General features: G+C 37.9%; 2 protein-coding genes across 4 annotated transcripts in view; one reads left to right on the top strand and one right to left on the bottom strand.

Moving 5' to 3' along the window:
* Nucleotides 1–4,233, bottom strand: part of LOC107286552 (non-structural maintenance of chromosomes element 3 homolog) — a 7,190-nt gene extending 2,957 nt beyond the window's left edge. Inside the window, exons 1-5 of one of the 3 annotated variants that reach the window (XM_015814939.1) lie at nucleotides 4,193–4,233; nucleotides 3,224–3,296; nucleotides 2,364–2,471; nucleotides 1,183–1,246; nucleotides 539–618 (exon numbers count right to left, since the gene is read on the bottom strand). In XM_015814939.1, the coding sequence (XP_015670425.1) occupies nucleotides 539–618; nucleotides 1,183–1,246; nucleotides 2,364–2,471; nucleotides 3,224–3,280 (309 nt within the window). In that variant the 5' untranslated portion in view covers nucleotides 3,281–3,296; nucleotides 4,193–4,233. Of the gene's footprint in view, nucleotides 1–538; nucleotides 619–1,182; nucleotides 1,247–2,363; nucleotides 2,472–3,223; nucleotides 3,297–3,644; nucleotides 3,650–4,096; nucleotides 4,121–4,192 lie in introns of those variants that run through there. The other 2 variants (XM_015814940.1, XM_015814941.1) reach the window with 2 other exon arrangements.
* A 6,019-nt stretch (nucleotides 4,234–10,252) lies between these two features.
* Nucleotides 10,253–12,642, top strand: part of ITIH6 (inter-alpha-trypsin inhibitor heavy chain family member 6) — a 19,837-nt gene continuing 17,447 nt past the window's right edge. The window contains exon 1 of the mRNA XM_029283953.1: nucleotides 10,253–10,354. Within this exon, the coding sequence (XP_029139786.1) occupies nucleotides 10,256–10,354 (99 nt within the window). The 5' untranslated portion in view covers nucleotides 10,253–10,255. The remainder of the gene's footprint in view (nucleotides 10,355–12,642) is intronic.

Raw genomic sequence — 12,642 nt, 5'->3', positions numbered from 1 at the left:
AATAAAATCCATCATTTTCATGAATTATGTAAGTTATCTTGTTCATGATTCAGATTCTGGATTGTTGACCAAGTGTTCAGCCTGAATTAGGACCCCCAACTGTAACCTAGATTATCCAAAATTTAAAATATAGGAATATAATAAAATACATTTACAATCTATTGAAATTTCTCCATTCGTTCAGGCTAAGCCAGAAATGCCATTTTGATGACAAGGGAAAATCACTCCTTGAATTATGAGGCTAGATTTCTCCATTGCTTATGGTCAATGGAGTATTTTAGTTTCATTATATCCTACAATGACCTTTTCTACATACTCTTGTAGCATATTGAAAATTGGTAAACTAATTGAAATGCAAGCTTTCATGGATCATAGTCAATTCAACTGTTAGTCTTTAGGATGGACAACATTTTTTGTGCTGCAGGATTCCCACTCTGAAAACCTTTCTTTACTGCCAAGTTTTAGATTGGCTTCTTCATTAGCAAAGTAAGATGGATGGACTGATCAAATTTATTCAAATCATCAATGGATTCCTCACCTGTTGAAGAGTCTGGTTGGCTCGTCTGAGGATCTCAGGAAAGAGATCTTTGTAGTCTTTGATGACATATTTCAGAATATCTGAAATATAATTTATATTTCAGAATATAAAAAGACAAATAAAGTTGATCTATTGGCTCCTAGGGAGACTGATCTCATCTCTGGGGTTCTCATGAGCTTCTAGTTGGCAACTAAAATTTTGGACTAGATGCACTTTGTTATGTTCTTTTGATGAAGGCTACTTATACATACAACATTCTATGTTCATACTCAAAATAAATACAAATAACAATGAAGTTTATGGCATACATTCTTACAGAAACTTTTAAAAAGCAAATAATTTCTAGTTTAGCATTCACAAAGTTCTTTTCTTATCATTATTAATTGTCATTTATTTACTATCCTGCTTGGTGGCTCTCAAAAGACCTTTCCCAAAAATTTGCATTAAAATGGAGGAAAGATATGATATGATATGATATGATATGATATGATATGATATGATAAAAATCCTCCCATTCTTTGAAAAACTCAATCTTAGAACAGAAATCATTGAAAACAGAGCATATGCAGATATCCATATTCCAACCCTGGAAACAGAATCTGAGTCCCCCTGATGAAATAAAATAAAAATAAGTCCATGTTTACCTGTCCGTTTAATAGGGATTTTCTTCTGATCCTTGATCAGAAGGAATTGCACTAGTTCATTTACCTGCAGAGAGAATATAACATACGTTGCAGGCAAACCTGTGCATGTGGTACAGTTCCATGAGTACCAGTTTAAGTTTCTTATAAATATTGTCTTCATGGTTGTGGGGCATGCTTCAGTGTCCCTAGCTGTTCTGTAACTTTTTAAAAAAATCTACAGCCCAGGAAAGCTGCTACAATGTACATAACTGTTACAGGTCATAAAATGTGTGCTTATTCATTTTAAAACAGAGCATGCATAATAACAATAACAATAATAAAGTTGGAAGGGACCTTGGAGGTCATCTAGTCCAACCCCATGCTCAGGCAGGAAACCCTATACCATTTCAGACAAATGGCTGTCCAGTCTCTTCTTAAAAACTTCCAGTGTTGGAGCATTCACCGCTTTGGAGGCAGGTTGTTCCACTGGTTAATTGTTCTAACTGTCAGGAAGTTTCTCCTTAATTCTAGGTTGCTTCTCTCCTTGATTAGTTTACATCCATTGCACTTTGGAGAATAGCTTGACTCCCTCTTCTTTGTGGCAACCCCTGAGATATTGGAATACTGCTATCATGTCCCCCCTCGTCCTTCTCTTCATTAAACTAGACATACCCAATTCCAGCAACCGTTCCTTATATGCTTTGGCCTCCAGTCCCCTGATCATCTTTGTTGCTCTTCTCTGTACTCTTTCTAGAGTCTCAACATCTTTTTTACATCGTGGTGACCAAAACTGGATGCAGTATTCCAAGTGTGGCCTTACCAAGGCATTGTAAAGTGATATTAATACTTCACGTGATCTTGATTCTATCCCTGTTAATGCAGCCTAGCACTGTGTTGGCTTTTTTGGCAGCTGCAGCACACTGCTGGCTCATATTTAAGTGATTGTCCATAAGGACTCCGAGATCCCTCCCACAATTACTACTATTGAGCAAGGTACCACCTATAGTATACCTGTAGATTTGGTTTTTCTTGCCTAAATGTAGAACCTTACTTTTTTCACCATTGTATTTCATTTTGTTAGATAGCACCCAGTGTTCAAGTCTGTCCAGATCCTCCTGTATCTTAAGCCTGGAGTGTTTGCTTTGGTTATAGCCAGCCATAACCCACAAGAAGCCGACAAAAAGGCATAAAAAGTGACTCACTTTTTGTTCCACTTCAGCGGGGGAGTGTTGCTCCAAATTACGTTGCGCCTGACTTAGCGTTTGAGACGGACTGAAAGTGAATTCTTCATCAACGTCCATATGCCGTACCTGAACAAAAGCAATTGGGTGATCCCTGAAAAATTAGTTTTGATACTGATCCTGTGCATTTCCATTATTAAACAATGTTCCTATGCATATTTACCTGTAAGCAAATCTCATGGAAAACAGTAGAATTTATTTCAAGATAAATATGCACAAGGCAGTGCTGAAGCAGACTGTTTCACAAGGGAAAACTTAAAATAATAATAATATATAAAATAGTAAACAGACCAGTCAGTACTAAACGCTAAACTAGATTTGCCAAGAACTTCCTTCAGAAGCTCATTAATCATTCAAGCACAACTGCGTGGTTCATCTTACTGCATGAAAAAATGGCAAACAACAACATGGATTTGTTATGTTTCCCCATTTTCATTCGATACAAGGCAGAGGCATGACAGACCACACATTCCTATTGCAATGTGTGAAAAAAGGCATGGCTATTTATATTAATAAAATAAGGGTTTAACAACATATATTCATGCAATTCAAGGTGTCACGAATAGTTTGAACTATTCTAATCATATCTGAGTATGTGAAAGATGACAATAAAATTAGCTATTTTTGGAACATCACATCTCCTGTTCCCTTTTCTAACAATGCATATATTTAAGGTTCAGAATAGGTGATGTTATATACATACATACATACATACATACATACATACATACATACATAAATGCCTTTTACATCACCTACTCTGAACCTTAAGTTATAAGCTAGCCTTCCCCAACAGGTGCCCTCTACGCTTACTGGCATACCTTTGAAGAGCCAGATCCTCTGCTGCTGCTGCTGCTACTATGCCTGTGCTGAGACATGGCTTTGGAAAGAGGCCTGAATGGAACAGGAAAATAAAATTATTATAGCTTATCATATCCAGCCTATGAAAGCACAGCCTGTCTTTAACGTCTGTCAACTGTCTATATACAGGTGACCAGCGAATGGTCTCTTCTACCTGTAAATAAATGGAAGGTTCCCAAGATCCTAAACTAGCAGGTCTTCCTCTCTCTAGTTCTAATTCCCCAAGCAGGTCTCTTCCCAATATCCAATACGTCAGTGGTTCTCAACCTGTGGGTCGGGACCCCATTTGGGGTCAATCGACCATTTCATGGGGGTCGCCAAGCAAGGCTGTGCGCCATTTTTTTTGTCCATTTTTTTCCCCTTTTCCGGCGGGTGCCTTACCTCCCTTGGGCTGGGCCAGCTGGTGGTCGGCCTGCTCCGTCTCTGCTGCTTGCCAGCTACGCCTCGGCCGGCGCAGGGGGCGGAACCACACATGCGCGGCGCTCCCAGGCAGGGAAAGTCCTCAACTTACGACCGATTGGGTAGTCCTCGACTTACGACCGGTTTAGTCCTCGACTTACGACCGGTTGGGGTCGTGGCATTAAAAAGGTTGAGAACCACTGCAATACGTGAAATCCAACAAGTTTATTCTGGTGGGGAAAACCCAACACTGGACTAAATTTCTGCCCAGGGGCAGCTCTGTGCCAACCCAAATAGTTCCCATATTCTCGTAAAGGCTCCCATATTCCTAGTTATTAGAAGTCTTTCTCCGCGAGGAAAACCTTTAGCCGACACACAGCAGGTAGCAATGCAAAAGATAGTGTTTTCAGTCCAACCCAGAAAAGACGACTTACTACCGCTCGCACTAGGAACATTTCTGGGCGCGAAGGCTAATTCTCAACACTCTTACTCAGTCCGCCTTTTCCCACTATTTAGGAAAAGCTACTCACCTCGGTACCGTCCGCCGTCTCACTGCACATGCGCCTCTCTTTCCGCCCGGCCGGTAGAACTTTGCTATGGCGCACGCGCGTCAATGTGAACTCTGCCTCTTCTTGCGGAGGCTCCTTCTTGAGCGTCGCTTAGCAACGCTTACTGGTGGCGAGCGTTGTTCGGTACCTCCTTCTCTAATGTGGAGCCTCCTGGTGGAAGAGAGAGAGGCCATCGGAGCTGCAAAACTCCCGAGATACGGTAGCAGCAAAGAGGCACCAAAACCGCTACATCTTTGCTGCTGTCTATTGTTGGCAGGATATTTGGAGCCCGAATGGGGCGGCCCTGTCGTAGGTTTGTTGAAGACTGCAACACTTAGGGTTCCCAGTCCGCGGTCCCCTGTTATTACAGCCCGGGAATTCTGGGAGTTGTAGTTCATTGTAGAGGAAATGCTGGCTCAGGAAAAATAGAAGCTGCTATTTCTTTCAATCATCAGAGTTTAGAGCATCTTAAAGATCTTTATTATATCATGTAGGTAGGGTTGATTTTAAGAAATTCATCAGATCCATATGATTGTTTCAATCATACCCACAGTCCCCATGATCAGTGATAATGGAAGATGCTGTGCAAATAATACATGGAAAAGAATCGTAGTTTATTTTCCGCGGAAAAAGCACTAGCTATCCATAGCCATTACCTCATGAATTTGGCAAATTGTTGCAAATAGTTGCATTCAAATAAAGATAAAACTAAACTGCAAGCTTAACATAGGGTGTATTTGAACAAGCTTAAAAATCCCAGGGTTAAAAAATATATATCAGCCAATCACAAAACACTGCAATACTGTGTACATAGGTTCTAAAAAAAAAAGTGTAGTAAAACTTGACTTTGACTGATTTTTATTTTTCTGTACTTGAGCACAGAATTTTAAAATACCATGTCCTAGAACTGATATTGTTCTTCTGCCTCCACCACAGCAGTGTCCTGGAAGTTGGACCAGATTCTTCATTTAAGCAAGGCATTATTTTACTAAGGGAAGTCTTGAGTTTTACTAATACCTACCATTTGGCTTGTAACCCTTCTGCTAACCTATTGCTAAATTGCTAAGTTGCAAAGAATGCAGAAGTTGCTATTGTGGCTGGAGATAACTCTCAGGCAATCTTTCAACTCTCTTGTTGCTGGTCCTCCCAATTAATAAACCAATTTTTTTTGCCAGTCCCACAAGTAATAAATAAATTTTGAAGTCAAATGTCCATGTTCTGATTTTCCTCTGTAACTTTCCACTATATTTAAATAAGTTGAACATTTATAGTACCATGCTCACTCCTGAATTAATTCACCATTCCTCAGATCTCACATTAGGATGATAAGCACAGCATATCCAAATTTCAGTCACAGATCCCCACAACAGTTTCTGCCTCCCTGACTTTATTTGCCATCTCAACACCATGCTAAGTGTTTCAGGCAGTGGGGAAATGATAGGGTGGTCCTAATAATAAGTCAACAAGGATGTTTGAATACAAAAATGGAAAGCCAGACCTGATGTCTGGTGTGATTTTGAAATATGGCAAAACCTTTTTATCCCATATGAAAGAAGTAGTAGGTAATAATTGGAACAAACTTTGAAGATGAAGTTTCCCATTTAAGCAGGGTTTTTAGCATCACCTGGTAGGAGCTAAAAATGACTGGTTTTTATGTTGATAGAATCTTGATACTGTTCAACTATTCGATCTCTGCACATCTTTAAAAAGTACAGTAGCAGTTCCTAGTAACAACACAGAAAGACCATGGTGGACTACGATGTGGTTTTCATTTAAAAACCTCAGACTATGTATTGTATATTAAGATGTTATGGCCTACCTAGTCCTACTTGGTTTCCAGGGCCAGCATTGGCAGAACAGTAAAGGATGTGGCCTTTGGCAGAAAGATTAGAAACTAGTGACTCTCTGAAAAAAAAAAGAATGAAAGAAGTCACTGTTCGAGGTGTGGAAACCAAAATAGTTTAATGGAAATTGCAGTTTAACAAACCAACCAATCAGCCTTAAAAGGGTAATAATTGCTCTACAGAATCCAGCAGATAAAATCAGTTGCTTTATTCACTTTTCATTCTAAAGTTAAACCCAATCACTTTTAAGCAAATGGATTTTTTTCTCTTGATTGTTGTTCTGTTCCTGTTTCTGCCTTGTTTTTAATCCCATTTTGACAATTAACTGAGCTGCTTTCAAACATTATCTAGCATCTTCAAACTTCTCTGCTTAAGTAACAGTTCTTGCACTTCTGTCAAAGTCATCTTCTTTACTCTCTACACCTACCTCCTAATTACCAAGACCATCTTCCATGTAAAGAGAATCTCTGCTGGAATAAAGATGCTGTGTTGATGTGATGTGGTATCTGTGGTACCACAGAGAATGAATCTGTAAAACTGTATCATTGTGTACTGCTTCCACTGTTACACCCAGGGGCCAGTCTGCTGGGTTATTCTTTGACAGCAAGCAACAGGGAAAATCTGAGTTGCATCAAAGGTGTTCTTGTATTATTCCTCACCCCACCACAGTTTTACTCTCCTTATTTTCTTGCTCAGTATTTTTCTTTCACCTCCTCGACAAAGTAGCTATAGGATTTGAATGAGTATTCTTCCAGCCTTGAAAGTGGATTACTGGAATAAATCTATGATCATTTGCTTAATGCCACTGAATCACCATAAGCTCTATTTTCAGATGACTATGGAAAATCCATGCCCTGAAACACAAAATATCATTAGTGAAAAAATAATTGAAAGGAGGACAAAGAAAGAGAGAGAGAGAGCAAGAGAGAGCAAACAAGATTTTCTACTATTTAGTTCAGCAATTAGTTTCTTATATCCTGCCGCAACACTACAAAATATAACATGTCATCTGTGCTAGCTTGGTGCAGTTATTTGTATTTCCAAGAATGGTATGGATGCAGCCCCTCTGAATGTTGCCTAGTTTCTCTTTGCCCCTTAGTCTGAGCAACAACATCTTGCCAAGATATTCTAAGTTTAAAAAGCTAAAGCACTTGGGTTTTTCTTTCCAATCATTCATCTACATTGTTGCTCTTGGAAGTGAGATTTTTCAAAATTATTCTGGTGAGGTTTTTTTTTTTAAAGCATGTCAACAGTTTAGTCCTAACTGCCTCAAAGTTGACTCAGCCTTCCATCCTTCCGAGGTCAGTAAAATGAGGACCCAGATTGTTGGGGGCAATATGCTGATTCCGTAAACCGCTTAGAGAGGGGTAAAAAGCACTATGAAGCGGTATATAAGTCTAAGTGCTACGGTATTGCTATGTCAATAATAAATCTCCTTCTTGCCTTGGAGATCAAAGAGGTTTGATTTATTTATTTTTTACTTTTACTTTCACAGGCACACATGCATAGAGGAGGAAAAAGGAAAGGAAGTCTTTTTTTCTGAGTTTCACACCTTCCTGAAAAGGATTTTTTTTTTCAGATAAAACTATAAATTATATGCACTTATAAGGTACAGGACATTTATATAATCTGCTTGTGCACAATTGGGATGGGATGTTTATGGCTCTCATCTGGTTTTAAGATTTGGCACAATTATTTCAAAAGGAAGCACAGCAGACATTTGAATAGAAACTTAGTCAACTATTACATGAAATAAGCTTTAGTGATAAATAAACGTTTCCTTCCATATATCTGAGTCCACAATTTCCTGAATTTCCCCATGGGATTCAGGTGTATTCAGTGGAATTACCGGTGTAACTTTTGATCTTGGAGTTTTTCATGCAATGAAAATTCTCCTATTAAATACCTTTTAAAATTGCTGTATAATTCATACACTAGTCAGCTATTTTTTTATGCCTAGCTGGAAAAAAAAAAGAATTGGCACCCTGCATAATTCACATGATACCAAATCCATCAGGAAATTATCTTGCACAGCCCTCATTCAGGTTACAGAACAGTTATACCCAAATGAATGATTACATATTTTCTATACAGAAGATTCCAAATTTAAGGCTACCATACCTGAGCTTCCAAAATCCTGACAATCTTAAGATGAAAGAAATAGTGATAGGCATCTTTGACTCTTCAGATTTTTTGCAGCCTGACTATCCATCATCTTTCTGATGTAGAGAAGACAAAACCACTCATCTCTTGCTATGGATGTACTAATTTATTTACTTGAGCTTTGCTCCTGGATTCTATTATGAAATTTTCATTGCAGACAACAGCTTCTACAGTTGTCAGAAAACACATGAATATAGGGGGATTCAGCAAGAGATCTGGTATTCCAGAATTTTTATTTTCTTTCTTTTTTTAAAAAAAAAAGCATTCATGTGTGCAAAACAACCAGCAGGAGCACAAACAGGGAAGGATTACTTGGGGAGGGGGGAAGCTTTGAAGTGGCCAAGATTGAAATGCATAATGAACTCTCCACTGGTATGAAAATATTTCTTGCAAAAATTCCCTTTCAATAAAGCAATAAACACACAATTGAGAGAGCTTTTGTAACTTGCAGTTTGTGGGGAAGAGCAAAACTAAAAGAGGACCACAATACCAAAGAAGGCTTGCTTCTAGAACAGTTAAGATGCTGAAGATCAATGATACGGGAAAACTTTTTTCCAAGGTAGCAAACCTGCTCAAAGAGAATTGAGCAAAAAATGCTGCAAACATGTTTACAAGTTGGTTAGAAAATGGAGGTAAGAGGATGTGTCTGGACTGGAACCATTTCTATACCAGCTTACATGACGAGATGAAGTGACTGAGCACTATCAAACACGCAGGTGGGTCTACAGAGTAGAATTAGGTCTTTTGAAAAGGTCCTGGGAAGAAATGTCACACAAACATTTGAAAGTCTCCTTTTTAGGAAAGATAAATCTGCCTGATCTTAGATTCAAAAGTGTCTATCCCATTATGTATTTCAAATAATTTGCAGCAATTCTGTACAATTTTTGTTGGGACTAATGAAAGAATAGGGGGTTTTTTTCCTCGCGGTCAACACCATTATTTATTTTTTAGCAACCTATACAGTATGTGTGGAGGGAGAAAGAGTGAATGTGAGAGTAAAAGAGAAAGAGAGGGGGGGCATTCTAGATTAATTTATGACATATTATGGCTGAGTTTACTAGTTAAGGTAAGTTTGTTGACTAAATGGTAATACAGATTATAGTTTAAAAATCAGCTAAGGACTGTGCTTGTAAGCTGCCCAGAGTTACCCTGTGATAAGATGGGCACCCAATAAATTTAACAAATAAATAAACAGTCTAGGCCAAATACGAAACAAGCACATTATAGCTTAGCTTTATGTGTAATGAGAATTTTACAAACCCTGGCAGAAGAATATCAATGAGGCATCAGGACAGAAGTGAAGGAATCTTTTGTAAGAAATAAGCAGCTTTTAGAGGGGGGAAAAATTGGAGAGGATTTGAGTCCTTGAGACTTGCAAGCCAATATGCTTGTTTATCCATACAGTTTGGGCAGTAGAAAGAGAAATATTTTTCTTTTCCACTGTGAGGGAGGTGTCTTTTCTGAAAAGTAGGAGGATTAAACCAGGACCAAAAGAAACTAAGCTGGGTAAGTTCACTAAGATCCCACAACTCAGGAAATCTCTCCCTTTCTGGTTTGTACAAACAAACATACTCATACATACTGAACTAGGGAATTTTCTGTTCTCCAACGAGTCCTTGACATATTTTTGGCTTCTCCTGTCAAAGGACTGTGCAGCAGGTACACTTTGGGACCAATGCTGATAACTTTGCAATGACCTTCTCCTGTCCCCTTGCCTATCTGGGCCTATTTACGCAACATATTTGTGGATTTGTGAAGTCCTCACCAAATGTGGAAAACAGGACAGACACAGGCTCTTCAGAAGATTTTGTTTTCATTTCATCTTAAGGAGTAGCAAGCGAAACTGGCCACCCTCCAGTGTTGAATGCATGGACAATCAAGGCTTGTATCAGGATGAATGCTACATTTATAGATCCTTTGAAAAAAAAAAAGCCAAGAAGAAACCTGAGGTTCAAAAGTCCGAAGGAAAGAGATGCCAAGGAGGCGTTCTCATCCGGACTGCCTTCCACAAAGACGAAGCAAAACTTTTCTGACAGCCATGGACCAGCTCCGGAGATCTCTCTTCTTTCTCCTTCTGATTCTGGCACCTTTAAGCACTGTGGGTCATCCTCTTCCAATACAGGTACGTTCCCATGAGGTAAGTCCAGGCAAAGGGGTGAACAAATGTAAGCCCCAAGGGATACTTTGCTGTTGCTTTGCTGTTTTTGTAGTATTTTCTCCCTACCTTTTTTAAAAAAAATTTAGCAAATGGAAATGGTGGAGGGAATAAGGTCACTGAAGGCAGCAATGCTCAGTGGTTCTTCAATCACCGTGAAATCCTGATTTTTGCTCCTAACTCTGTAGAAGGCAATGGGAATGAATGGCTGGAGAAGGGCGAAATCTAGCCGTATTCTGCAATAACTTGCCAAGGATTCTACAGTAAACCATTGATGGAAAAATAGCAGGTGGATGCCTCTTTGCAGGACTCAGAGGGCAAAGCACAGAGGAAACATTTGAGTTACAGGGAACTCTTCATGAGCACAATGGAAAGACAGAAAACCCCTCAACAGAGTGATGGTAATTATGCATGATACAGGAATAATAAGAGCTTTTCCATTCGGCTGGATGAAGCATTCTGAATTAGTCCAAAACTTGCTTTTTCTCCAGCAGAAGCAAATAAATCCTTGATTTATTTAACAGGCTCAAAAACATGCCACTTTTAATAAAGCCATTCCATAGTTTCAGAGATGTTTTCACTCCTGTTCTATTTCTTCTGCTGGAAAGTCTTTTACTTTAGATCTATAGTCTGCCCAGGAATATTTCATGTGAGGTTACACTCTAGGTAACACATGGACTGTTGAAGATCTCGCTTTCTAACTTCAATGGAACAATACCAGCCATAAAAGCAATCTATTATGGGGTGCTTGGACCATTCCTTATTAAACTTGATCATCATTGTTGCTAATAGAGCCTCAATTTTGCTAAGCTCAGGCAGTCACTGCTGTGATGGCTTGGTTCGGTTCCAGTCCATGGCAGCTGCAGCTCACTGCCATCCAAACTTTAAAGGACCCAAGTCCACAGCAGGTGCAGTCTATGAATAGCAATATTTGGGACTAGTGTAAAATCATTTGAACTATAAAAAGGAAAGAATATTATGAAACAGAACAGCATAATGTTGGAAAAAAAGATCGTGCACTAATATTCTCTCATCTCACGTCATTTACTAACTTGCTTTCCTGAAAAAAGAAAGAAAGAAAAAGAAAGAAAAAGAAAAAAGAAAGCCAGAATAAGGTTGAAGAAAATTGGGGTTTTGACTTATTAGAGGGGATTTCATATTATTAATTAGAGGGTTAAAGGGAGAAGTTGAGATAAGGGGAATTCTGGTCATTAGATTTAAAATACTTGGAAATTAGTTGAAAATAAGGATCTTATCTGTTAAATATTTAAAAATTATACCTAAAAGGAAAAAGAAAATTAATTATTATGAATATGTTTGATTTATTGATTAACCCAGGTAATATACATAATGGTTTTGATTTATTAAAGGAGATATTGTATTATTAAGTAGATGATTTAATATGGTGGGAAATAGATAACTCTTAGGAAATAGAACAAGATTACATTCAAATAGATAAAATGTGTATTTTGGATATTATGTTTTGTTATGAACTGAGACAAGGGAAATCTTGGTTACCTAAAGCCTGAAAATTATAAATATTAAAGGATAAATTGGAAATTGATGAGAAACTAAAAATTGGGTAAAAAATAATAACAGGATATGGATTGTTTATGAAGATTGAATGTAAGTAAGATACATATAAGCTAAAAATTTATTGATAAATGTAATAATAATGTTTTTACTGAGTTGATATAGTAAGAACTGTACTAGCTTGAATATGAGACAGTAAATGTTAAGGGAAAAAGAGAAGAAATATCTGATGTTGTAACTTGAGATTTGTACTAAAGATTTTGTTATCGAACTATTGATTTAACCCAGTCACCACGTTGCTTTTTAAATACTTAAATGTAAAATTGGAAAATTAATAAAATATTATTTAAAAAAATAACATTACTATTCCTGAAAATCATACTCTGGCAGACTGTAATCTGAAAGAACTAATATTTTTCTTTATCTTTTCTTATTTTTCTCTTTTTAGAGGGATTAAATTCTGGCTTTCCCAATTTCTAGTTCACTATCTGGAAGTTCTTATGAAAGCATAATAAAAGCTGGACAGGAACAAAGTCATATCCAGTCTAGCATTCTGTTTTTCATAAAGCCAGTGATATTCTGGCTGAAAAGCATAAGACATGGAAGTCCAACCAAGCTCCATTACTTTCTTTATAAGATTTTCTTTCCTTTTTATTTTGTAACAACAGACATGTTGTTCCATGTTCGGATTTAATTAAGGCTAGCAGATCTTGCTTGCAAAACTTTGGATGGCCACA

Source organism: Protobothrops mucrosquamatus, unplaced genomic scaffold (assembly GCF_001527695.2).
Source record: "Protobothrops mucrosquamatus isolate PMUCROS unplaced genomic scaffold, P.Mucros_1.0 scaffold300, whole genome shotgun sequence".
Classification (NCBI taxonomy): domain Eukaryota; kingdom Metazoa; phylum Chordata; class Lepidosauria; order Squamata; family Viperidae; genus Protobothrops; species Protobothrops mucrosquamatus.
Note: the sequence above shows the minus strand (reverse complement) of the source record. Positions and strands in the feature narration are given on the sequence as shown.